The sequence below is a fragment of the Hippoglossus hippoglossus genome, chromosome 20, assembly GCF_009819705.1.
Source record: "Hippoglossus hippoglossus isolate fHipHip1 chromosome 20, fHipHip1.pri, whole genome shotgun sequence".
In the NCBI taxonomy this organism is placed as follows: Eukaryota; Metazoa; Chordata; class Actinopteri; order Pleuronectiformes; family Pleuronectidae; genus Hippoglossus; species Hippoglossus hippoglossus.
The window spans coordinates 9,735,672-9,759,549 of record NC_047170.1 but is presented as its reverse complement, the minus strand read 5'-3'; the positions used below and the strand labels follow the sequence as shown (position 1 = coordinate 9,759,549).

At 42.2% G+C, this 23,878-nt stretch overlaps 4 protein-coding genes across 5 annotated transcripts; all 4 read left to right on the top strand.

Moving 5' to 3' along the window:
* The first annotated feature begins 725 nt into the window (after positions 1 to 725).
* On the top strand, positions 726 to 23,024 carry armc3 (armadillo repeat containing 3). Of its 2 annotated transcripts, XM_034572780.1 has the most exons (20): positions 726 to 785; positions 909 to 1,026; positions 1,156 to 1,281; positions 1,531 to 1,599; positions 1,797 to 1,972; positions 2,084 to 2,278; positions 2,458 to 2,641; positions 2,770 to 2,922; positions 3,013 to 3,121; positions 3,724 to 3,973; positions 4,223 to 4,359; positions 4,628 to 4,796; positions 5,022 to 5,116; positions 6,631 to 6,798; positions 7,014 to 7,176; positions 7,418 to 7,523; positions 22,137 to 22,214; positions 22,362 to 22,475; positions 22,571 to 22,671; positions 22,767 to 23,024. In XM_034572780.1, the coding sequence occupies exons 1-20, from the start codon at positions 741 to 743 to the stop codon at positions 22,770 to 22,772; spliced, it is 2,562 nt and encodes an 853-aa protein (XP_034428671.1). In that variant the 5' UTR covers positions 726 to 740; the 3' UTR covers positions 22,773 to 23,024. The 2 variants fall into 2 exon arrangements, with proteins under 2 accessions (XP_034428671.1, XP_034428672.1); XM_034572781.1 differs by lacking the exon at positions 726 to 785 and having other exon boundaries at positions 994 to 1,026; positions 1,152 to 1,281.
* Positions 8,889 to 11,404, top strand: msrb2 (methionine sulfoxide reductase B2). Its single transcript, XM_034572790.1, has 5 exons — positions 8,889 to 9,107; positions 9,674 to 9,771; positions 10,114 to 10,190; positions 10,362 to 10,509; positions 10,677 to 11,404. The coding sequence occupies exons 1-5, from the start codon at positions 9,005 to 9,007 to the stop codon at positions 10,809 to 10,811; spliced, it is 561 nt and encodes a 186-aa protein (XP_034428681.1). The 5' UTR covers positions 8,889 to 9,004; the 3' UTR covers positions 10,812 to 11,404.
* c8g (complement component 8, gamma polypeptide) lies at positions 11,584 to 16,471 on the top strand. Its single transcript, XM_034572788.1, has 7 exons — positions 11,584 to 11,953; positions 12,857 to 13,002; positions 13,275 to 13,345; positions 13,436 to 13,543; positions 13,661 to 13,765; positions 13,954 to 13,989; positions 16,364 to 16,471. Exons 1-7 carry the CDS (start codon positions 11,771 to 11,773, stop codon positions 16,381 to 16,383), a joined length of 669 nt encoding a protein of 222 aa, XP_034428679.1. The 5' UTR covers positions 11,584 to 11,770; the 3' UTR covers positions 16,384 to 16,471.
* LOC117754100 (lipocalin-like) lies at positions 18,207 to 19,617 on the top strand. The gene is made up of 6 exons (XM_034572789.1): positions 18,207 to 18,381; positions 18,481 to 18,620; positions 18,722 to 18,801; positions 18,955 to 19,068; positions 19,162 to 19,263; positions 19,383 to 19,617. The coding sequence occupies exons 1-6, from the start codon at positions 18,286 to 18,288 to the stop codon at positions 19,400 to 19,402; spliced, it is 552 nt and encodes a 183-aa protein (XP_034428680.1). The 5' UTR covers positions 18,207 to 18,285; the 3' UTR covers positions 19,403 to 19,617.
* Positions 23,025 to 23,878: the final 854 nt, after the last annotated feature.

Sequence of the window (23,878 nt, the reverse complement as noted above, 5' to 3'; positions counted from 1 at the left end):
CTCTTTGCTGTCTTGTAACACAAAAAAACACATATATTCAGCCGAGAGAAAACATAAATATAAATTGAGAGTATGCCTGGTCCTACCGTTAGTAAAAACTTTGTTCCTTTGAGGTAATTCCATCTACTTTGGTACAGTTGCAGTCAATAAATTGCTACATGAGCAGTGGTATCTCTGTGCATCAATGCTATCATGGAGTTAATCATGATCTTATGTAGAATTCAAGGCAAGGATAACAATGTACATTTCTCCTTTGGTTTATCACAGTTTATTCAGGCACAGTATCAGTCCCACTCTAACTGATACTGGGAATACAGTCTTTGAGTTATTTCCTATCCATAGACACCAAGATCATGCATATGGATCTGATAGATGTGGAGCTTTTCTTGATTCATTTTGAGTCAAAGCTAAAAAACGATCTAATACATTTTCATAAACCAGTATATATCTCATTGAATAAATCACAACATGTTTTTGTTGCTCTCAGACAGTGTGGCGGCAGTGAGAACTGCCCCCAAACACTTGTGGCAACTGTGACAGCTGCCTCCAAACAGCGTGGCAACAGAGGCAGATGCCAAACAGTGTGAAAACAAAGGCAGTTGCTTCCAAACAGTGTGGGATCAAAGGCATATGCCTTTACATACCAGTGGCAGTTTCTGTTGACACCGGAAGTGCCTCTAGGAGCTACCGCTGCTGTGATTTGAGCTTGCCCTTACTGGTCTTTGTAAAGTGGCCATAGAATGGGGAAGAAAGGAAAGAAGTGTGAAACTCCGTCCAAGGACAAGGTCAGATACTGATAATGAAAGCCTTCTCTTCCTGTCTAATGTGTGTTGTTACTGAAAGTTACTGTTACTGAAGCTGCACAAACCCTGAAAACATCTACGATGCACCCCTCTTCGTTTTCACAGTTTGAGGCTCTTCCTATAGAAGGCAAAACCCCAGAAACAGTGGTTCTGCTGCTGAGTTCACCAGAGGAGGACATCCTTATTAAAGCCTCTGAAGCAATCTATGTATTTGCAGAGAAAGGTACTGCTGACAAATCACACACACAAACACAAACACACACGCACACGCACACACACACACACACACACACACACACACAGTAAAGCTGTGTGCTGATGTTTCCTGTTCACTGTCTCCCCCTGTTGCTAGGAGATGAGAACAAAGTTTCTCTGCTGGGATTTGGTGCATTGGAGCCTCTCTGTCGGCTCATCGCTCACAACAACATGCTGGTCCAACGCAACGCCATCATGGCCCTGGGCACCATGGCCGTCAATGGTGCGTCAGACAACATACGTCATCAGTGCAGACTTGCTTACTGAGGGATTTGATGGCTTACGATACATTATGTAACTATTGGCTGACGGACATTACAATTTCCTGATAATCTACTGTCCATTGACTCTGTTAAATGATTTATTGACTGGCTGCAGAACTGAGAGTTTTGTTGGTTTAACAGACTGAGTGATTGGCTCATGGGTTGGTTGTTACTGAGTGATTAACTTTGTCTATTGTTTTCATTGAAAGGGGATGTTACGGGTGCTCTTAAAAAAACGGACGTTATTCCATCGATTATCGACAGACTATCACTTGAAGGTGAGTCATTTTGATTGTAAGATGAATCGGCTCCAAGTAAGTAGATATTCACTGAATATTAGCAACAATAAAACGGAGCAAATAGAAATGTCCTTTATCTAATTATTTGTTACATACATCATTATGTAGCACATACCCATCTATGTTTCTCATGATAAATTTGTTCCCCATATATTCTGTTGTCTTTTATATTCAAGAGGATGGAGTTGTCCAAGAGTTTGCAACCCTGTGCCTGGCCTCTATGTCGCCGGATTTTGTATGTAAGGCCCAGATCTTTGACAACAATGGCTTACCACCTTTAATTCAGCTTCTGTCCAGTCCAGACCCAGATGTTCAGAAGAACTCGGTAGAGGTCATCTTCAACCTAGTTCAGGTGACTCAAAGTAAAAGTTAAATGTATCTGCTGCTTAAAAGCCAATAAATACGTCATTGATTTGTAAAATATAGTAAGTTAACCTCTGTTGTACTGTGTGTATATTTAAAGGACTACCAGTGTCGTGTGGCGGTTCATGAGTTGGGCGGGATCCCTCCACTTCTGGAGCTGTTGAAGTCGGACTTCCCTGTCATTCAGCGTCTGGCTTTAGAGACGCTGATGAATGTCACCACTGATAAAGATACATGCCACACCTTCAGTGAAGAGCACGGATTCGAGAAGATCATGGAAATCCTTAATAACAAGGTAGGTCTGCGAGTGAGAGAGACAGAACAAATTTCTTTGGTGGAAACATATGCTGCTCCAAAGTGTTTATCAATTTTTAAAAATCTAATTTTGTCAATTGATTTTATTCTGGCTGTTATTGCTTATCGTTGTTGAATGTCCTGATACCTTTTCCATAACTATATTTTTGTGTCTTCCAGGACTTCAGTGACCTTCATGCTGAGGCCCTGCATGTAGTAGCTAACTATTTGAATGACAGTAAGAGTGTGCAGCTGATCCACGAGGGCGGAGGCCTGACCACGCTGATGGACTTTTTTCTCACCCCCAACTCGCCGGAAATCCAGTCCAATGCTGTTAAATGCATAACCAGGCTTGCGCAGAGCTGTAAGAGATTATACATTTCTTTTATCTTTTCAACTGTAGGCTTGAAAGTTATGAATATGTAACGCTTAGCTGTAGCTGTTTTTATTTTATATTAATGATGCTGTGTCTGTGTGGGCGTGTGCACTTAGCTGAAAATCGAAAACTGCTCCATGAGCAGAATGTGGAGAAGGTTCTGGTCGCCTATCTGTCTGTGGCGGACGTCAGCGTGAAAACAGCTACCTGCAATGCTGTGACGGCCATGAACCTCCACCTAGCCAGTAAAGAGCGCTTCCGAGAGCTGGGTACGTACCGTCGACATTTGCATACACAGCATATATCATCAACATGCTGACCACGATAAAGAATGAATTCGATATATATTTGTGTTTCAGGTGGGATCCCTGCACTGGTACAGGGGCTGAGAGGTGGAAGTGTGGAGCTGATAGAGGCAGCAGCCCATGTCCTTGCTAACCTCACGCATAACAACCACCTCAGCACAATGTGAGTCATAGACAAGCTGTGAGCATGTATATACACACCATTATCCTTTTTGTTACTCCTACACAGTAAGTTACCTAAAACGAACCAGACAATTAATACTTGTGAGATTGAAGCTGTATTACAATTATAGCATATTTCCAAATGTGTAAAACAGTTAATGGTACATTTGTAGTCTATAAAATAAAAAGGCTTAGGATGAGGTAGCACTAAAATGTAACAGTATGCCGTTCACTCCACCATCTCACAAATGACTTAATGCTTCATCTGTCTCATCATGGTTCTCACTCCCCTCCATTACTCTTCCACATTTTTATGCTCCAGCCAAATTCTCTCTGCACCATCATCTCTCACTGTCTTTCCTCATATTTCAATATTAATGTCTCCTTCAGTTCTCAGGACACTACCAGTTATCTCTACCTCCCACGCAGCAATCCCTCATTATCCTAACTCCTGATGTTAGTTGTCCCATATATGTGACTACATGTGTTCCATACTCATCACAGAAAATCTATGTTGTATGCACATATGAATGTGAGAGACTGCATTTGCCAGTTCTGTTGGCTCAAAGTAAATCTCCAGTACGATTCTATGGGATCTTGCAGTGCGGTGTACAAGGCAGGAGGCCACAAGATCCTTGTCCAGCAGCTCCAAAGAAGCTGTCCGAAGACGGTAGCCAATGTTGCTGCCACGCTTTGCAACATGGCACAAAAGGAAGTCATCCGCCACAGCATTCTGTCACATGGAGTCATACAGGCTCTGGTGGAGCCCTTAAAGTCCACAGATACACAGGTGTTGGTCAACACCACACTGTGTCTGGCAGCGCTGGCCTGTGATGAAGAAGATAGGGCTGAGGTTTGTGTTTGTGTGTTTCTAATGATTTAGATATTTCTCTGAATGCTGCCTTGTTGAAAGACAAAAATACAATGAAATTTAGAGGTGCTTAAAGGAAATATCAGTTATTTTTCTACGTTTTTATTTACTTACCCCACAACAAAAATCTATAAAACTAAAAACACTCATGACAAACAATAGTTTCTTATAAATTGTCCTATTGTATATGCTTTCACGAGTCTCTAAAATTCATCCCCCTGTCCCGCATAGCTACTGAGTGCAGGAGGCCTTCACCCACTGGTCAATCTGCTGCGATCTTATCACAAGGAGGTGCTACAGAGTGCGTGCTTGGCAGTAATTGTTTGTGCCAGTGATGAGCCCACCACTGTGGAGATGTGCAAATTTGGGTAAGACTCTGAAATACAACAATGACACAAGGATATGACAGACTATGAGTGTAAACTACAACAATTCAGCAATACCATAGAAATGCAGAACCAACACTGAATAATTTCATAAACCAGTAGGTGGCAGTATAGGACAGTATTAAATGTGGTTACATATGAAAGTAAGGGACGGTTTCTTGTGTAAATGCTTACTTACATATTAATTTATATATCTATCAACACATTTCTGAATCTGCTTGTGGTTTTGTTGTGTTTTTGTGTGTCTCAGAGCTGTAGAACTGCTTCAGGAAATCAACCAGTCAGTGAAACGCAGGAGCAGTTTCAGCGAGACGGCCATGATCAGCCTGCTCAAGTCCAACTTGTCTGTGAAATACAGCCTGACAGATCATCTAGCCTCCACTGATGTGGTTGGCGATGGCTTCTATGATGCCGGCAAGGTGCGTGCACTGTTGCAGTTTATGTGCTCCAGAAGTCATGTCAAGGAATGTAGATTTAAGTTGAATAAACAAAAGTTGCCACCGGATTTTATTTTAGAACCACAACTATCTGTAATGTGATCACAGCAAGAGACTATTGGTTTTCTTTGTTCCCCCTTATCTTTAACATATGACCTAAAAGATTATGTTTCAAATGACAACATGGCTTCTCTCTATATCTTTCAGGCTCATGCAGGACAGAGGATTCTGACATTAGAGGAATTTTCTAAGCAGCCAGTCAACCAGCAACGACCCATCATCGTTGTCAACACAATGATAGAGTATGAGTCCAATGTCACAACATCATGCTTTGATGGATTCCATAATTTGTACTAAAATGACATACATCTAATAGGTTATTATGGATGGCTCCCACATACAAAATCATCCTGCATACATAAGAAACCTACTGTAATTAACACACCAATGCCACTGAAATTTCCATTTGATACCTTGGTTTAAATTACATTCCAGCTCTCAGTTAAGTTTGGAATTTAGAAAATATACACAGCAATCCCAAACTATTACAATTACCTAAACCTAAATTAATCAGAGCGACAACACAACCAGTAGAGGACCATTACACTACCAGCCACACCGCCCAGTTTGTCAATACAATTTATTGTGGCTGTTAGTTCCCCCTCCCCTTGTCTGCTCCAATCCAGTGCCCTACTTTTCTTCCTCTCTCTTCTCTTTCCCCCCCCCTCTCCCCTGTTGCCTTCATTGTACCCCAATAGTGTGGCCTCACAGGGTAAATGATCCCTTTTTCTTTAAGATAGCACCACAGGCAGAGAAAAGTAGCATTTGTGTCGAGAGGACTTGACTTCTCAACATATACATACACATCCACGTACAAGCACAATTGCACGTGCATGCACACCAATGTAGATGCACCAGAATGTGCTATTACATAATGGTGAGACACACACACACACACACAGAATAAGAAAAACCCAAAGGTTGTGCATGTCATACTAAGGCCTTTAGCATGTGGATGAATTCACATTCCCCCTTTCGGTACCTCATGTCCACGATGCCTCCCTTCATCATGAAAACACACACAGCATCCAATGAATTCTTAATCAAGCTGGTTTGTATCCATCTGCAGTCTCATACATGGCTTAGTGTGACCCAAGTTCAACTTTTTTTTCAAGCGCTATATGTATTTTTTTTTTATTCAATCAATATTTTATTTATTCTTCTGTCTCATGAGGCAACATGGTGTCTTGCATAACTTACTATATATATCAATACAAATACAAATTGTATCCAGATATATATCACACAGCTGGAAATACTTGTAATTATAATTTTAAGTGGTAATTTTACAGTACCAATGCCTATAATTAAAATTCAATACTAATATGAGAAATGTGTTCAGAACACAGATTTTAAAATAAACCACACCACCTCTTAATAAAAAAAAAAAAATTGGGGAAAAACAACCAAGCGATCAGTGTTTTAATTGGACACAAAACAAGCACAGAAACAATAAACAAGACAATCCTGAAATATCACACTCACCATGGTCTCCCCTGCAGCTGGTGTTTACGTTGTCCCTCTCAGCTGGTACATCAACACTCTCAGCCGCTGGAAGACAAGAATAAAATAGTTTATCCTCACGGCAATGTTATTGTATCTGTTCTTTTTGTATTTTTATACTTGTGTTAAACATTTAGCCTCCATAATTATGTTTAGGGCCATAAACTTAAAGTTCTGATCACCTTCAACATGCATTTTATCTTAAAGACACTGGCTCACATATCTTTTGAAAATACACCATCTCTTTGTACAGGAAGAAGCAAGAGAGTGACCAACAGGAAGACGAGACTCAACCTGTGTCTCCTGCAGAGAAACCGTGGAAGATGGTGGAGGACGTCTCTTTGCAGGTTCTAGTTAAAGAAACCAAAGACCTCATCCTCTCGCTGGATGATGAACGAGAGCAGTGCGCTGCCTTGGCCAGGTAATGGAACAATGCAGTTTGCACATCATCAACACATGCAAAGATGTCACTAGGAAGAGAAAAGAAAATCATATATTAAATCATTGGCAGTCATCATTGTCTAAATCTCCAGAATCATGGAAATTAATGAAAACAAGATGCACTTTCTGCACACCAAATGGTTCGGAGTTTCTGAATTGTAATGGGTTGTGTGTGTGCATGGATGTGGTTGTAAGGATGGTGAGCGAAGCCATGGGTGGAGCAGTGGAGATGGAGAAGTTGCACGCTTTCCCGTGGGTGCTGCACCTCAGCGAGCTCAAGTTCACGCTTCAGTCTAACGTTATTCCCATCGGGCTGATCACCAGAGGAATCTACCGTCACCGGGCTCTTCTCTTCAAGGTACCACCGACATAGTTAACACACAGAATCCTCAGCTTTCCCCCCACTATGCCAGTTTTTAACTTCTTAATGTTCATCTTTCTTACCCTTCTGTATTGTCTTTGCAGGCATTGCATTTCTTTTACCTTCAAAATGTTCCCCATGCTCCACATATAAAATTACTGTCCCTCTTTAATTTCCTGCTCTAGTTTCCTATATTTCCAGGTAATCATACTCCATCTTCTCTCCTCCTCTTTGTCAGTGTCTGGCTGATTGCATCGGGATGAGCTGCACACTGGTTAGGGGCGAGTATAACCGGGCTTGGAATGAGGTTCTCCTCTTCAGTGTGGATCCTTCCAGCAACGGCCGCTTTTCACGGCCCAGCCGCTTCATAGTGGACCTCATGCACAGGCCTGGAAGCCTATTGGCAGTGAATACCCCTGCTGCTGTGCAGTACCAGTATATATAGAGCAGAAATACTAAATCAGAACACTATGTAATATATGTGACCAGTCATTTCATTTGTATTGCATGTGAATTGCTGGTTCACCTTTATACCATTAAACTAATGGACTAATTGCCAGTTGTTTATTTTGGTGCATCAACAAGCCAAAAAGGAAATGCTGTCTGACAATGACAAGGCTTCTCTATTGAAGTCACTGACTTGACCTTCAGTTCTTCCACTGAGGATTACCAGTGTTTTAATTACAGTTCAACTATCCTCCGGTTGTTTGCATCCATCCATCCCTGCAGTTTCAGTCAACATAAATATTGTTTTTTTTTACTCATATGACGTCACCATGACCTTTGACCTTTAATCACTGAAACGTACTCAGCGACAGTGACAACAGGACAAAATCCCTACTGGAGATATCATAACATGTTTTGTGAAGCCGCCTTACGACCTTAACTTTTGACCAGCCAAATCAAATCAGCTAACATTTGTGTGAAACTAAACTTTTGAGGTCACCACTTTAATAACTTTAATAATAATAACTTTATTTCAGTCATGATCCGTCCTTTTGGGAGCAGCTGAGCAGTCCCATCCTTGCCCCTCTTACCAGATTTTGCACACAATGTTGGAGTGTGGATCCTGAGTAAAAATAATAATAATAAAGATACAGATAATAAAAGTCATAGACATCATATACGATAAAACCTTTTTCATAAAGATGTGTCTTAAGAAAAGTATTGATTAATCAGGTAAACAATTCTGCGTGTCTAATCTCTTCTGGCAGATTGTTCCTAAATGACTTTGACCTTCAACCACCAAAATCCTGGTGAATGTTTGTACCAAATTTAAAGATATTGCCTCGAGGTGTTCCTGAGCTATTGCGTTATTTTCTTTTTAAACATTGTAAACGTTTTTACAAATGTGTTTAAATACAGATCCTGCAGATATTTGCTCAACACAGAAATGATCCAGCTAAAGTGACATATACATACATTTAAAACTACAAACATTTAAACGAGATAAGATAAAACAACAACAACATACAGTATGTCAAAGATAATATTTAACATAAATACTTGAATCCTTTTATGACAGCCCATGTGTCTACTTTTTATAATCCTTTGTTTCTTGCCATAAAGCAACTGCACCTAAGACACTATACGAGCACTTAAACACTAAAGAAAGCGACGCTCCCAGTCCACTTTGACCTATATAGCTATATTTTGACCGGGTCACCCAGCAGTCCTGTATCAGCAGCCGGAGGGAGGACCAGACCAGACCTGCGCGTAAACAGTCCCCACGACGCGCAGCCAGTGCGCTCGTCTCTCGCTGGATTCACTGGATCTTGACTTTAGACTCACACTTGATACAGCAGCAGGAGCAGGAGCAGTGATCATGTCCCGATTCGTCGCTCGTCTCTTCGTTGCTGCAGCCAGATCCGTGGTGGCACCGAGGAGGATCCCGGTGCTCATCATCCGCCCTGTGTCCACATGTCACGGTAGCGTTCGGTTTCCTTATTTGGCGCTTATTTGTTTGTTTTTTCTTTGGTGGTGGTCGTGGCGGATGGTGGGGGGTGGGGGGGGGGGGGTGGGGGGGGGGGGTGTTCACAGTTTACTGTAGCTGCTAATCCCTGCAGGTGCACCATGCTGTGGTTTTCCCATGGATGTTGGAATATGAGGAACATTGAAATCTAATGCGCAATTTGGTTTAAGGGTGATAACAAACTGGCAGCTGCAGGTTCTTACTTGTGCAGAGATGTCAGTAAACAACAGGGGTGGTGGGTGGTGAGGGACCCACCAATTCCATTCTGTCACTTATAAAGTTAAGGGGAATTTCTTATGATAGTTTTACCTGTATTCCATATCAGCTAATAATGAATATTTACTCAATTTGGCTCCAAACTCAGGTTCTGATGTTGTGGGCTTTGTGTGCACATTGTTTTATTGTTTTGTTGATGGGTGGTTAACTTCCTTTTTATTTTTGCACTTGCTTTATGAACCTATTGATTAAATGATCTCCTATAGTCTTCAAGTCCACATGCAAACCCCCACATGTCATTCCCAGGTCTGCACTCCCTCACCCGTTACGATGAGACCACTGACTGGCAGAAGAAGCTCACCCCAGAGCAATATGTGGTCACCAGAGAGAAAGAGACGGAGGTGGTGAGTTTCATAATGTAGCCTCATGCCACTGTCACACATGTGCTCTGAATTCATGCACGGAAACAGGCACATACAGGAATTAGGGTCAAACAAACGCTATCTCACTCTAACATGCAAACTGGACTTTGATCGTCAGTGTATTACTGACCTGAGACCAGTTTTACCTGCAGCTACAAACATCTGGTGTGTTATGAATAATAAAGTAGCCATTTTATTGTCGTTCTCACAAAACCATACGTTTAAGAGCACAACACGAATTTCATGACAAAGTCTTGCTGCTACTCAACTATAAGTCATGTGCGCCTGTTCCTATACCACTGTAATTAAACATATTTGTTACAGCCCTTTAGTGGGATCTACCTGAACCATTATGAAGTGGGAATGTACCACTGTGTCTGCTGTGAATCTCCGCTCTTCAGGTAAAACTTTGTGCCTAAGCATTAAAGGGATTTTTTAATATCAGTTTTTATTCCGACATATGCTTTGATATTTATTCAGAAAGTAAGGACTACAATCTATTATAGTTCATATATAATTGAAATTCTTTGAATGCATGCGTGTTGATGAAAGGTTGTTTCCCCTCTTGATAGTTCAGAGGCTAAGTATGACTCGGGGACAGGCTGGCCGGCATTCAAAGAGGCTCACGGCACATGGGAGCGGGATGAAAGCCATGCCTCCATCTTTCGTCGCCCTGACAACAGCCTGGGCAGTGCTGGGACAGAGGTCCTTTGTAAAAACGTGAGTTGCGTTCTGAGCTCAGAGGCTGAGGTTGCGTTTACTTTGCACAGCTGCTCGAATACAGTTTTAATAAAGCAAATGAGGTTTGGATTTTCATCTTTCTGAAGATACAACCGTCACTTTAATACTTTTGTTTTGACTTTTGTGTGTTTGTGTGCGTCGTGCAGTGTGATGCCCATCTGGGACACGTGTTTGATGACGGCCCGGACCCAACAGGTCAGCGGTTCTGCATCAACAGTGAGGCCCTGACGTTTAAACCCAGAGGAAACCACATTTGTGGGGAAAACTGCATGAAACACTGAAAACACACCTCCATATGTTTCATCGTCAGTCGAGGGAAAATCAAAGCCCAGAGTTTTCAGAGAGACGTGATTTCAGGGTTTGGACCATTGCAGGTCAGGAGGTGAACATTTAATTCTTAGCTTTTGGTATAAATAAAATTCCTGGGGTTTTTTAAACTGAAAAAATCTATTTTCAGAAAAAACTGTGTTATATGAACTCCAGAAGACTATAAATTTGCTAAATATATTTTTTATTACATGAAAATCAACACTGAAACAGTCACTTCAATCCAAAATAGAAAAAAAGAAAACAGAGTTCACACCTATTCTTTTTTGTTTTCTAATTTTGTGTGTAAATCATAAACTTGACATGTTAGTGTGGGACAAAGAGGCCAATCTATTGATGTAAAAAATGTCAGCTTAATTATAAATGTTTGATTTGTCTGAAAAAGGTCAAAATACACAAGAGGACCTCTTTTTCTGTAGAGATTGCAAAACACGGAAAGTTCCGATATTGCTGCTTTGGTGCCACATGTACAAATCCAAATGTGTTGTGTGTTTTAATAATCGAGTAGACCCGACGGATAATTTGTCAATAAATGTTCTTTGAATCTCTGTTTTTTTTCTTTACTGTTCTGCAGAGTTTATTAGGAATTAAACTCGTTATTGAATTTAACGCTGCCCCCTGTAGTTCAGATGCACACACGTCAACATCCCAGTGTGACCAAATCTCTGCCTGTAAACCAAGTTAATATTTAACATGACAGGCCATCCTCTGTTTGTCTATCCGTCTGTTTTTCTTTGTCTGTGTGTAAGGTTGAGTAAAGCAGCTATAGAAGAGAGAGCAGACAGAGACAGAGGGGACAGAAAAAAATCAGGAAAAGTATTTAGAAACACAGTAAAGTAAGAGCACAGGAAGCCGAGCGATCGTACAGGACCACGAGTCTAGTTCTGGAGCGGATCATTGTCAGTGCTAGAGGATGGCTGGAGTGTGGCGATGCATGTTGGCGACTATGGTTGTGTTGTGTGTGTGTCTGTGGGGGTCCAGCGAGGCTGTAGGGGGGGCTAGGAGTCGACCACGACCCCAAAGACGACCTCCCAAGAAGCCAAAGGTCGAGTCTGTTGATGTGACCCCACCAGCAGAGAACATAGACATAGAGCGGGTAAGAAACCGGCTAGAGCCGTATTGTGTTTGACTGTGTGTTATCACTGATGGTCATGATTATTTTCTATGTTGTGTGACGATGCTGGAAAAATATTTCTGGAAAAGCTGCTGGTAGTTTCCAGGTGGATTAGCAGCAGCAGGGTGAGAGCGCCACAATAAATAGTTCACTGCAGTGCCGTTGCCTGACCTTTACACAGTTAGATTCTGGTTCTCACTTGTCAGTACCAAGATAACACAATCATACAAATAGACAAACATACAAGCCTATGTTATAAAGTTATAAAATGTTTTTCTTATGGGCTGACCAATTGCCCACGTCAATCCAAGAACGCTTGTGAAAAACAATTTGGCAATTTCTTGCCCACAGCCTCAAACATATGAACAAACATATGAGTCTGCTTTAATATGGATTAGAGTGTGTGTGTGTGTGTGTGTGTGTGTGTGTGTGTGTGTGTGTGTGTGTGTGTGTGTGCGTGTGTGTGTGTGTGTGTGTGTGTGTGTGTGTGGGGGGGGGGGGTCAATGGGGACATGCTTGTGAAATTGTGTCAATATTGCGTTTGGGGGAAAGATAATAAAGCAGATAATTTGGAAACAGATAATTTTCTGGTATTTTATAATGCTGGTCATGATACCCTGGTTTTATTGGACAAATCCTAAGACAGGGGTTTACAGGATCATCCTTGTTTGAAATGGTGAAATGATTTTCAATGTCAAGTAAATAAAAACACGATGAAGGACATTTATCTTATTTTATTTTACCTGAAGGCCACGGGTTCTGGACGGGGAGGGTGAGGTGTTGCAATACGCAACTTGACCACTGGATGCCGCTTATTTCCCACATGCTGAACCTTTAATAGATATATCTTCTATCCATTTTGCCTGATTCTTTAACGCGTTGCAGATGACAGGAAGGTGGTACCTGCTGAACGCGGCCTCCAAATGCTCATACCTGATCAATCATGGCACCCGAGTGGAGCCCACAGTCATGAGCCTCTCACGCTCCTCCACCTCCGAGCAAACACTGTCCGTCAGCACGAAAACACGACAGTAAGTACCCATGTCTACACGTGTAATCAGTTACTGTGACTTTTCAGTACCCCGATTTATCAGCAGAGGGGGCAAACAGGCTACTGATCTCTGCACCCACCTGCTTCAAGCTGACGTCATGTTAATGGCTAAATCCATCTCTGTTCCGGTAGAACAGTAGAAATGTAGTTCAATCAGAGGCCGCAAAAAGAGAGAGAGGACGTTAACAGTTTACCACAATTCTACCAATTCTACCATTTCTTCTAAAATGCCAATTGCTCTCCTCTCCTCAGTGCTCACCAGTGTTGGGAGATATTACAGGTCTACCATCTCACCCCAACCCCGGGACGACTAACACTCAAAGGTCGGTCCATCTATTTTATCACAGTATTAATCGTGACAGTAAATCAGCATCGCCCTGTCTGACCGTGCTTCCTGTCCTCATGTCCTCCAGGAGCTCGTCCAGAGCTGAACACTGAGATAGTGATCGGGGAGACGGACTACAGCTCATACGCAGTCATGTTCTTCCACAAACGGGGCAAAATAACCATGAAACTCTATGGTGGGCTCCTCAGCCATGTGATCTTTGTTTCATATTTTAATTTAAATTGACACTGCACTGCATGTAAAGAAACAAGTGCATTTATAATAACATAACATTTGCTTTTTTGCTTTCCAGGCAGGTCTGTGGACAACCTGTCAGAGCCAGTGCTGACCAAGTTTGAGCAGCTCGCTGCAAAACAGGATTTGGGGCTTGCGTACCTCTTCCCTTTCCCCACCTACAGTACGTCCACCTGAAAAACAAAACACAACAGGGTTGGGGTGAAACAACATTAACAACAGCGGTGTTTGATGTAGGATAAGTGCTGGAGTGATGAATATTAAGGATTCAAATATTGTAATTTAGTAAATCACTTCCCACCTCACCTTCTTTGAAGTAACAGTATGAACATTTTTTCTTTTCCTTTCTAGGCCATTGTGGTGATGTGGACCAGGATCATGTCATCAGTAAGTTAAATATGATTTTAATGAAATATGAAAGAAATAACAAATATCAGGGAAAGAAAGAAAAAACGCTGCATTGAGAGACGTGCTCATGCTCTCAGGTGCCCAACACTTACTTCACGCATGTCATCGTGTTCCCTGTGACTGTGCGAGAGCTCTGTGTGTTACATGCTGATCAGCCCCTTTACAGCTGGAGTCTGCTGGAGGCTGAATGAAGGAATATGAACAAATTATTCATATATTACATACATATTATGCTGCATTGCTCTGTTATCAAAGTTTCGTGCTTCTGCAACAATGCCAATGAGTCAGGACATGATACTGTGTATGAATGAAGTGATTTGAATCTGACAGGTTATTGGAACTGATAAGATATGATGTGTTGTTTGAATGGACAGGCTGTTGGCTACTGGATCATAAAATGTTACTGCTTTATTATTGCTGTTGTAAAAGCTCTTCACGAGGTTTTAAGCTTTGAATATCAGGGTTCGGCAGTAAAGAATGAACAGTATAAGAATAAGAAAGGTAAAGCATTAAGAAGTTTCCTTTCGAAAATACTTTAACAATTTTGATTTGACACATTTTACATAGTTAAATCCACTAGATACAGTTTTTTATTTGGACCGGCACAAAATGGAACACATCGACACCGACCCTCTAAATAATCTGCCGTTTTAATCTAGATTCACACATAATTCTCTGAGAAATCAATGCAAATGTTTAGAGAAACCCTCTGACACAGGAGTTTCTAAAGAACCTCAATTCACTGGCCAGTTGCACCTCATTGATGACTTGTTGGTTTAATCAGGGTGGAGCCAGAGGAGAGACAAGAGAAAAACAAAACAGGGACAAATACAGCCGTAACACCCCCACCCTTAAAGCAATGAATACATAGTTCACTAGCAAAGGACAACATTCTATTTATTCATTGCAATGTGCTGTGTGTTAACAAGTCAGCTTCATGTCCAACAGAAACCATCAGCAAAGCTCTGAACAGGCACACATTTTTCTTAGCATGTGGACCAATGCTGACTGCATTTATAAATGGGCTCTCTGCACACAAGACTTAAATATGTATATAATGTGGCAAAAATTCTGCATAGCTGCAATTCAACACAACAGTAACACACGTGTGACCAAACCAAAGTGGACTGCCACAAACCAACACCAAAATGATCCAACAAATGCAGAATGCAGTTACCACAACACAAAAGGTCACACACACGTTACCGGAATCAAAAGCATTAATCACAGCTACACAAGACAGTGACCAAACAAAATATTGTCATCGCACAAGAGACCACATCCAAGGTGCTGTGCTGAGGCATCCCAAACTCTGTCTGCCTAAGGAGACTGCTAACTAGCCTAGCTTGTCTTCGGTGGCTCCCCAGGAGGCTTCTTTAAACGTTTAACTAAGTAAGTGAGCAACCGACCCAAGACAAAGTCCCCTGCCACACCCTGACAACGTACCCACACCCAGGTATATAAGAAAGTGGCAAGACTCAACACTGCCCGATGGCTAAATGATTAGGATGCTCTCAAACTCCCAGGACCCGGTCAAAAGCATTTGCACGTAGCAAAGACCACAATTGATCTAGAGACACACGACCCCTTTTCTAAAACAAAAGGTCGTTAGAGACAAATATTTACTTCACCTCATGGATTTTCTATCACGGACAAGCCCCCAATTGTTACGCCCCATGATTATGTGGATCCATGTGGCGACCAACATGTAGGGTCACTGACAACCACTGACACGCATCAACAACAGAAAACCTTTAGCCCAAACCATGGGATTTATTAACATCAAACGACACAATACACACTGTTAGAATCCCAGGCTGAGGCCCAGCAGAACAGGCAGTGGAAGCCTCTCTTCTGGTCCTGACACAGGAGGTTTTAAAGAACCTCAGTTCACCGGCCACTTGCACCTCACTGGTGACTGATCGGTTTAGTCAGGGTGGAGCTAGAGGAGAGACCAGAGCAAAGCAGGGACACAGAACAGGAACTCACACAGCCGTAACAGAAGTTTTGATCAGCACTTTGATATTTATACAGTATAATGGAAGTGACTGAAAAAGAAATGGCTGAATGAACACAATTATTTTTAATGGGCTCTTACATCATGACAAAGAGGGGGAGAGAGAGCAGCCTTTTAAGAAAGGACTCTTCAAACCAAGGACCTGCACCCATGACCTCCCCCAAAAGGCTTTTCACGTTTGCTCCTGCAGGCCGTGGACGTGCTGCACTCTGCTTGTGTAACGATCAGTTACCTAAACTTTGTCGACAACACGTTATTCAACCTCGATTGAAGGAGGAAAACATCAACACAGCTTTTTGTTTCCAACCGTTCACTCCTCTTTTCTTTTTTTCACAGACTGCGTCCCCACGTGTTGAAGAGTCAGAGCTGTGCAGCAGACAGATGCAGCATTTCAGCAGTTTAACACATGATTGTCTGACTTTTGCATCATTTCAACAGTAAAAAAAAAAAAGTGACAGAAGTTACAGATAAATAAAAGGTTTCCAGTTTTAATTCAATTGATAGTGAGTCTTTTCTGCCACCATCGGATTATGTGCTTAGAAGCCATTGTCATGCAGGTATCATTATCATGTTAACTCCATCTCATCTTCTTAGTCTGAGACTTCACAGATGGTGTGTGTGACTGGTGTGTGTGTGTGTGTGTGTGTGTGTGTGTGTGTGTGTGTGTGTGTGTGTGTGTGTGTGTGTGTGTGTGTGTGTGGGAGGGGGGGGGCTCCACAGGGGCTGTATGTGAGAAGGCAAATGTCAGAGTGAGAGGCTCCGGAGTTTCTGCAGATACACTGACATGTCAGGACCAGTAGACCTCATGGGACTACTCCATTTGGGGGGCACAAAGGACTGGGGGATGGGGTGCACTGGGGGGATGGGGTGCATTTAATGAAGCCCAGATGAGAAGAATCCCAAAAGGGGGTCAACAAGGGTTTGGTTACAAAACTTTCAAATGTGGCTCTCTTTGCGCTTTTTGTTACCTCCCTTGGCTCCACCCAACAGCACCTCTTTGTATGTGTGTGAGTGTGCATGTGTCTGTGTGTGTGTGTGTGTGTGCTACTTACATAACCCTGTGATTGCAAGTCAGCGCCTGTCTCGCCTGCAAACAAAGGGAGACAATGAATTTATTTCAGTAAAAGAAGAATTCACAGACAATCTGCAATCTTTGTGATGCAACATGATATGTCTGTTATACAATGTCAAATAAATGAATCTAGCTCGGCCATTCATTGAAGCCATTTTCAGACATGTCTTGTGGAGACTGAAACATTCCTCTTTTAAATTTGAAAAGTTTTCTGTTGCTGCACAGAACAACTGAGCTGCAACACCTCTGGGCTTTTTAGAAAAAGTAAATGTGTTTTTACTGTGACGTTCTTAAATATCACTGCTATCAATGCAAAACATATTTCCTGCAATTATCACATCCAGCTAATTCTAATGTGGAATTAAATATTAAACCAAGGGGAGTTTATTGTCTCACAGAGTTAACTTGATGCTTTTTCTGATGTTCAGCAGGGGGTGCATTTGATCTTGTTTCTGGTTGAGTCCAACTCGGATTCTCTCAGGACAATTTAGTTGTTAAAAAAAACGTAAAAAAGAGTTCTTCATGTTTCTGAAGTTTTCTGTTGATCTGAGAACAACCGAGCCATTCTGTGCAACACTTTGCAGAACTTTGAAGTGAATGCATTCCACCACAGGAGAGATGCTGGCAGTGCAATAAATATGTCCTGCGATTATCATATCTAGAAAGTGCAAATAATGCTTTTTCTGACTTAAGTTTAGCAGGAGTGCATCTAATCTTGTTTCTGGTTGTGTAAGTGTGGTGTTTTTAAGGGGGGGGGGGGGGGGCGCTGTTCACATGCCATATATTGAAAACTGTTAGCTAACAGCTTTTTCAATAGTCCATGACAGTGGAGGGAAAAGGAGAGAGGTGTTAAAAAAACCCATTATGTATCACCTCTCCCTTTTCTTCTCCTCCTCCTTCCCTTCAGTCGTTCATCTTCACCAACCGACTCCCCCTTTTCCATCCACATGTGCCAGTTGTGTAACTGCAGTGTTTTTTTGCAAGCCGGTGGATGAGGGCCAGGGAGTCTTTTTGTAATGCAAAAGCTAGGGGGAAGGGAGGAGGAGCAGGAAGAGACAGAAGGGGGGATGAGGGGGAGCAGGAGTCTGCAGGATATAAGGAGCCTCTGCTCAGCTTCCTCACCTCACATCACACTGAAATTTCACCCACCGCTGCTGGAGCTTAGAACACAAAGGCAGAAAGAAACATGAGCAACTCACTGCTGAAGATGCTGGGCACCTTGATGTGCGTCCTGGCCGCCTGCGCCGAAGTCTTGCCTGTTAAAGACTTCAACCTGGAGAAGGTGAGTGAGAACGTTGGTTGAGAACGCAACATGTGGATGATGAGAGAAATGCTTGGATTCATTCCTTAAAGCATTTCTTCCTCCCCTTCCTTCTTTTAGATGGCGGGCAAGTGGTACATTGTTGGTTTTGCCACCAACGCTCAGTGGTTTGTGAACCACAAGGCAGGAATGAAAGTGGGCACTGCCATATTTGCACCGACTACTGAAGGAGACCTGGATCTGTCTTATGCCAACCTGAAGTAAGTGATTGATATGTTCATTACCTAATATTAGTACAATTAAAACATCTTGACAAATAAATTAAAAAAGAGAAATTAACTGAGCTGCTTTTTTTCTTTAGTGCTGATGGTAGCTGCTGGAGAATGACTCACCTTGCTCATAAAACTGAAACTCCTGGACGCTTCACCTTCCACAGCCAGGGTGAGTACACACACACACACACACACACACACACACGCACACACACACACACACACACACACACACACCCACAAACACACACACACACAAACACGAACAGAAACACTCACACACCAAACTAAAAACCTAACATGTGTATTCCTCCTTTATCAGTTTGGAACAATGACAACGACATGCGCATTGTTGAGGTCCAGTATGAAGAGTATGCTGTTGTCCACACCATCAAGACAAAGGAGGGAGTGTCCGAGGTCCTCAATAAGCTTTACAGTAAGTCCTGGTCGTTCGCAGCCCAGCAGCATTCTGGGAACACCTTTTGTGTTGAATTTAGATGAATTAAGTCGACTGATTGTGTGTTTGCAGGTCGTACTCAGGTGGCCAACGCTAACCTGCGAGAGAGGTTCTCTAAGTTCTCAGAGGAGTCCGGCATCTTGACCGACAACATCGTTATCCTGCCTGAAAATGGTAAGTCATTATAATTAAGTGTTCATTATATAAACACCTAATTTCCTAAACACATTGTGGCTGTTGGTGTATATAGTTCAGACTTGTACTCACAGGCCTCCCCATGTTTGTTTCTACAGCTGAATGTCCACCGGTCTGAGGAGTCCCCCACCGTCCTCTGTCCTTCATTCTCTCACTGTGACGTCTGCAGCACTTTGCTGCAGTTCCTGCTGCGAACCAAAGAATCCATCCGGATCCTCTTCTCTCAAACTGTATCAACAGTGGCATTAGAGAGGAACAATAAAGGCCTGACTAGTGAGACAATGCATTTTGTAACTGCTTTTTTTTAATGCTGTTTTGTCTTTGGAAATGAACTCCATTACAATAAAATTGATAAAACAAAAATAATAGTTCAGAGTGATTCATTTTTTGGTGGGAAAACATGTCAGAAATTTAAATTATGAAAATGTGGAAATGAAATCAATGCTTATAGCACTGTATGTGCTGTAAGCTGCCCCCTAGTGGTTGAAAACGGCATAACACAGCCATTAGAAAAGACCAAGACAAGTGAGAGCAAAACACTCGTGTGCTGTGAACCAATGAGAAGCTGGTGAAGGATTTACAGTTTGTCTGAATTTACACATTGACAAAAATGTGAGCACTGTATTAGATGGCATTGCAGCTCTCTATGTTTTGAGTTGGGTGATAAGCTGCTGTGTGAGTTTGTCCTGACGGGGATTAATGAAGTGTTTAAGTAAGGTAAATTGATGGAGCTGTTTTTACTTGATGTCTGTGAAGGTTCAGACAGACAGAAAGAAAAGAAGAAAGAAAACTGCAATTTGTGACCACAAGGGGCAGCCTATGAAGCTGCCTAAGACAAAGTGAATCTTCAAAGTGAAAAGAAAGAAAGAAAGACAGAAAGAAACAGAATCAAAGAAAGACAACTGCAATGTGTGAATAGAGAGATAGAAAAAACATTTGTTCTTCTTTGATGCTTATATGAAGCTACACTTTCTGACCACAAGGGGCAGCCAAAGTTAAAAGCTAAAAAATAGTTTATTAAAATTTGTTTGGAAAATAGTTGCTTCTTGTAGACAAAGAAAGAAAGAGGAAGAGAAAGAAAGACAGAAAGATAGAAAGAAAGAGATAAAGAGAAAGAAAGACAGAAAGAAAGAAAGAAAGAAAGAAAGAAAGAGAGAAAGAAAGACAGAAATAAAAAAGAAAAACAGAAATAAAAAAAAGACAGAAATAAAAAAAGAAAGACAGAAAGAAGGAAGCCTATCCCAGTGAGTGCAACTCAGTGTATTGCTGACGAAGCAGAGGCCTCCTGGCCCAGAATGAAAAACCTTGACTCATGGTCCTCATCAAACATGCATGTTTGTGCTTCTCGGTACTGAGTACAGAGCCGTCAGGTCAGGTGAGGCCTGACAAAAAAAAAATGGAGTAGTCCCATGAGGTCTACTGGTCCTGACATGTCAGTGTATCTGCAGAAACTCCGGAGCCTCTCACTCTGACATTTGCCTTCTCACATACAGCCCCTGTGGAGTAAGTCAGGACGTTCTTGTCCAAATAAGGCACCTGCTGGGCCCATGGTTGGTCGTTTTGTACTGTTACATGTAGCAAAGCAGGACCAAAGGCTGGTGAAGGTGATTTTAACGGAAAACTATCCTATGCAAGCGCACAGTTTGAGCACAAGCAGGACAAATGTAAGTATAAACAGGAGTTAATCAGGTGTGAGTCACAAGGGAAAACATTAACAAAATCGGAACATGATATCGAAAAGTCAAAATGAGAGCAGAATGGGAGCCAGTGGGCACGGGAGGAGCGGGGGACCTTGGGCATATATCCAAAGGGCCGGAGAGCAGAGTGGATGCGTGGGAAGAGACATGAGGGCAGGCGGGCGACGGGAGACCTCAAGCAGCCAGCATGAGAGCAGACGACCCCCCACTCAGCTTCTGGCTTTGTGTCAATGCAGGTGCAACACAGGGAAAACAACCAGGCAAAAGTTCATAAACCCAAAGAGTTCAACAAAAGATCCAACCAGATAAATCCAAAAAACTGATAAAGTGCGACACTGCACCGAATCATCATCACGTGTGCCCATTGTGCAACTGCAGTGCTTTGAAGGTCAGTGGAGGAGGGCCAGAGAGTTTTTGATATTCACAAGGTTAATGCAGTGGGAGGAGGAGACAGATGAGGGGGAGCAGGAGTCTGCAGGATATAAGAATCCTCCGCTCACCCACCGCTGCAGGAGCCGGCAACCCAAACGACAGAAACATGATGAACTCGCTGCTGATGAAGCTGGGCACCTTGATGTGCGTCCTGGCTGTACACGCCGACGTCATGCCTGTTGAAGACGCCGACGTCAAGCCTGTTGAAGACTTCCACGTCAAGACTGTTGAAGACTTCGACATGGAGAAGGTGAGTGACAGAGGGAGAAATATTATAATTATAACAACGTACAGATTTGTCTTTTTTGCCAAAGATGACACTATTAATGTTGCTGATGTCCGAAAAGACGGGTTATTAGGATCCGTGTTTGATTAAGAATGCATTATGTGTATGATGGTTGTATAATGAGCTGGGTTCATTCCCTCAAGCTCAATGCTTTGATTGATTTTTCTGTTTGACTTCTTTCTTTTAGATGGCAGGAGAGTGGTACCTTGTCGGCTATGCCTCCAACGCTCAGTGGTTTGTGAACAGCAAGGAAGAAACAAAGCTGAGCACAAACATATACAAGCCAGGTCATGAAGGACACATGGATCTCATTTACTCCCAGACGGAGTAAGTGGCTGATATGTTTATGGATTAACATCAATGATGTAAGATCATCCTGATAATTCTCTTGTGAAAATCAAAACAGAATAAATAAACGAATCTGCTTTTTTTCAGTGCTAATGGCATCTGTTCGAATGTGACTTTCCACGCTCTGAAAACAGACACTCCTGGACGCTTCACCTACCACAGCGAGAGTGAGTACACACACCTTCACACGCACACACACATCGTAACTATCGTAACAGCTGTTAACAGTGCAAATGTTTTCACCATATGGTGCATGAAACCCCCCCAAAACACACACACTAAAAGCCTAACATGTGTAACCCCCGCTTTATCAGTTTGGAACAATGACAACGACATGCGCATTGTTGAGGTCAAGTATGACGACTACGCTCTGGTCCACACCATCAAGACGTCGGACAACTCGTCTGAGGTCCTCAACAACCTCCTCAGTAAGTCATTTGTAGCCCAGTGGCATTCTGGGAAAGCATAGTATGTTGAATCCAGGATTTAGTGAAGACTGAAGCGATTGGTTGTATGTTTGCAGGTCGTACCAACGAGACCAGCGCTGACCTGCAGGAGAAGTTCTCAACGTTCTCCACTAAGACCGGCATCCTGCCTGAAAACATCCTTATCCTACCTAAAAAGGTATGTTATTTTTATACAGACATATACAGACACTTTTGAATAAATGCATTGTGGCTGGTTCAGACTTTTACTCACGGGCCTCTTCCTGTCTTCAGATGTAGCCGAATGTCACCGCGTCTGACGAGTCCCCGGCCGTCTTCCTCCCTTCATCTCCAGCTCTCACAAGTCCCAGGTTTTCATCCCACAAGAGATTTACTCTCCAGCTTCTCCCTGTGATGTCTGCAGCACCACAAAGATTCACCTGAGACTGTGACATTGCAGTATTTTATTCCAGTTCCTACACACGACTGTTAAATCCATACATTCCGTCTCTGTTTGGTCTTTTGTTGTACAATAAAAATGATGAAATTATATTTAATGTTTCAGAGTGTTTATATTTTTTTGGGTGGCTAGACACTTTAGAAATTCAAATCTGTTGTTTGGGAGTCACATCAATGCTGTGAAACACAATACTGCCCCCTAGTGGTTGATAAACGCGCATAACATATGACCCACGAGGAATGTGGATGGCCAGAAAAATTTGTTCAAATATTAAGCAGGTGTGTGTTTGAAAAACAAAAGGTCCAGATAAGCAGAGCATTTAATGGATTCGATTTACAGTGGCTTTGGACCGAAGACAGCATCATAGTTTCATACGAGAGATTTATTTACATGATTGCTGTCGTGTAACGTCAAATGTCACTAATGTAACAAGTCGACTGCTCATACTTCATTCTTACTGAGCCGGGCAAAAAATCCAAGACAAATGCGAGAGGGGGAGAGCAAAACATATGTAAGCTGTTGATCAATGAGCAGCAGGTGAAGGACTTACAGTTTAACTGAATTTACACATTTGTCAAACGTTATTGGGGCTCTCGATGTGTTGATTTGGGTGGTGAGATGCTGCATATGATTGAAAACAAAATGGTTTTGTTGAATGGAGTTAAATTGATTTTAATATTTTTTTGTCTGTATGAGGCTACACTTTCTGACCACAGGGAGGCAGCCTATGACACGACTACGACAAACCAGGTGTTCATTTTGAGACAGATAGATAGATGGGATGGATAGAGACGGATGGATGGATGGAGTGGGATGGTTGGCTACATGAGAAAGATAGATAGAAAGATGGACAGATGAGAAAGATAGAAATGACAAAAAATGTAAAAATTATGTTTTTACTCAATGTCTGTATGAAGCTACATTTCGAACCACAAGGGGGCACTAT

Excerpts from the sequence above, each read along its gene's own strand:
- armc3 (XM_034572780.1), top strand. The coding sequence starts at position 741 with ATGGGGAAGAAAGGAAAGAAGTGTGAAACTCCGTCCAAGGACAAG. Across the intron at positions 2,279-2,457 it reads TGGAAATCCTTAATAACAAG|GACTTCAGTGACCTTCATGC; the intron begins GTAGGTCTGCGA and ends TGTGTCTTCCAG. Across the intron at positions 7,524-22,136 it reads GGATCCTTCCAGCAACGGCC|CTAATGGCATCTGTTCGAAT; the intron begins GCTTTTCACGGC and ends TTTTTTTCAGTG.
- msrb2 (XM_034572790.1), top strand. The coding sequence starts at position 9,005 with ATGTCCCGATTCGTCGCTCGTCTCTTCGTTGCTGCAGCCAGATCCGTG. Across the intron at positions 10,191-10,361 it reads TGTGAATCTCCGCTCTTCAG|TTCAGAGGCTAAGTATGACT; the intron begins GTAAAACTTTGT and ends CCCTCTTGATAG. Across the intron at positions 10,510-10,676 it reads CAGAGGTCCTTTGTAAAAAC|TGTGATGCCCATCTGGGACA; the intron begins GTGAGTTGCGTT and ends TGCGTCGTGCAG.
- c8g (XM_034572788.1), top strand. The coding sequence starts at position 11,771 with ATGGCTGGAGTGTGGCGATGCATGTTGGCGACTATGGTTGTGTTGTGT. Across the intron at positions 13,003-13,274 it reads GTCAGCACGAAAACACGACA|TGCTCACCAGTGTTGGGAGA; the intron begins GTAAGTACCCAT and ends TCCTCTCCTCAG. Across the intron at positions 13,544-13,660 it reads AATAACCATGAAACTCTATG|GCAGGTCTGTGGACAACCTG; the intron begins GTGGGCTCCTCA and ends TTTGCTTTCCAG.
- LOC117754100 (XM_034572789.1), top strand. The coding sequence starts at position 18,286 with ATGAGCAACTCACTGCTGAAGATGCTGGGCACCTTGATGTGCGTCCTG. Across the intron at positions 18,621-18,721 it reads CTGTCTTATGCCAACCTGAA|TGCTGATGGTAGCTGCTGGA; the intron begins GTAAGTGATTGA and ends TTTTTTCTTTAG. Across the intron at positions 18,802-18,954 it reads CTTCACCTTCCACAGCCAGG|TTTGGAACAATGACAACGAC; the intron begins GTGAGTACACAC and ends CTCCTTTATCAG.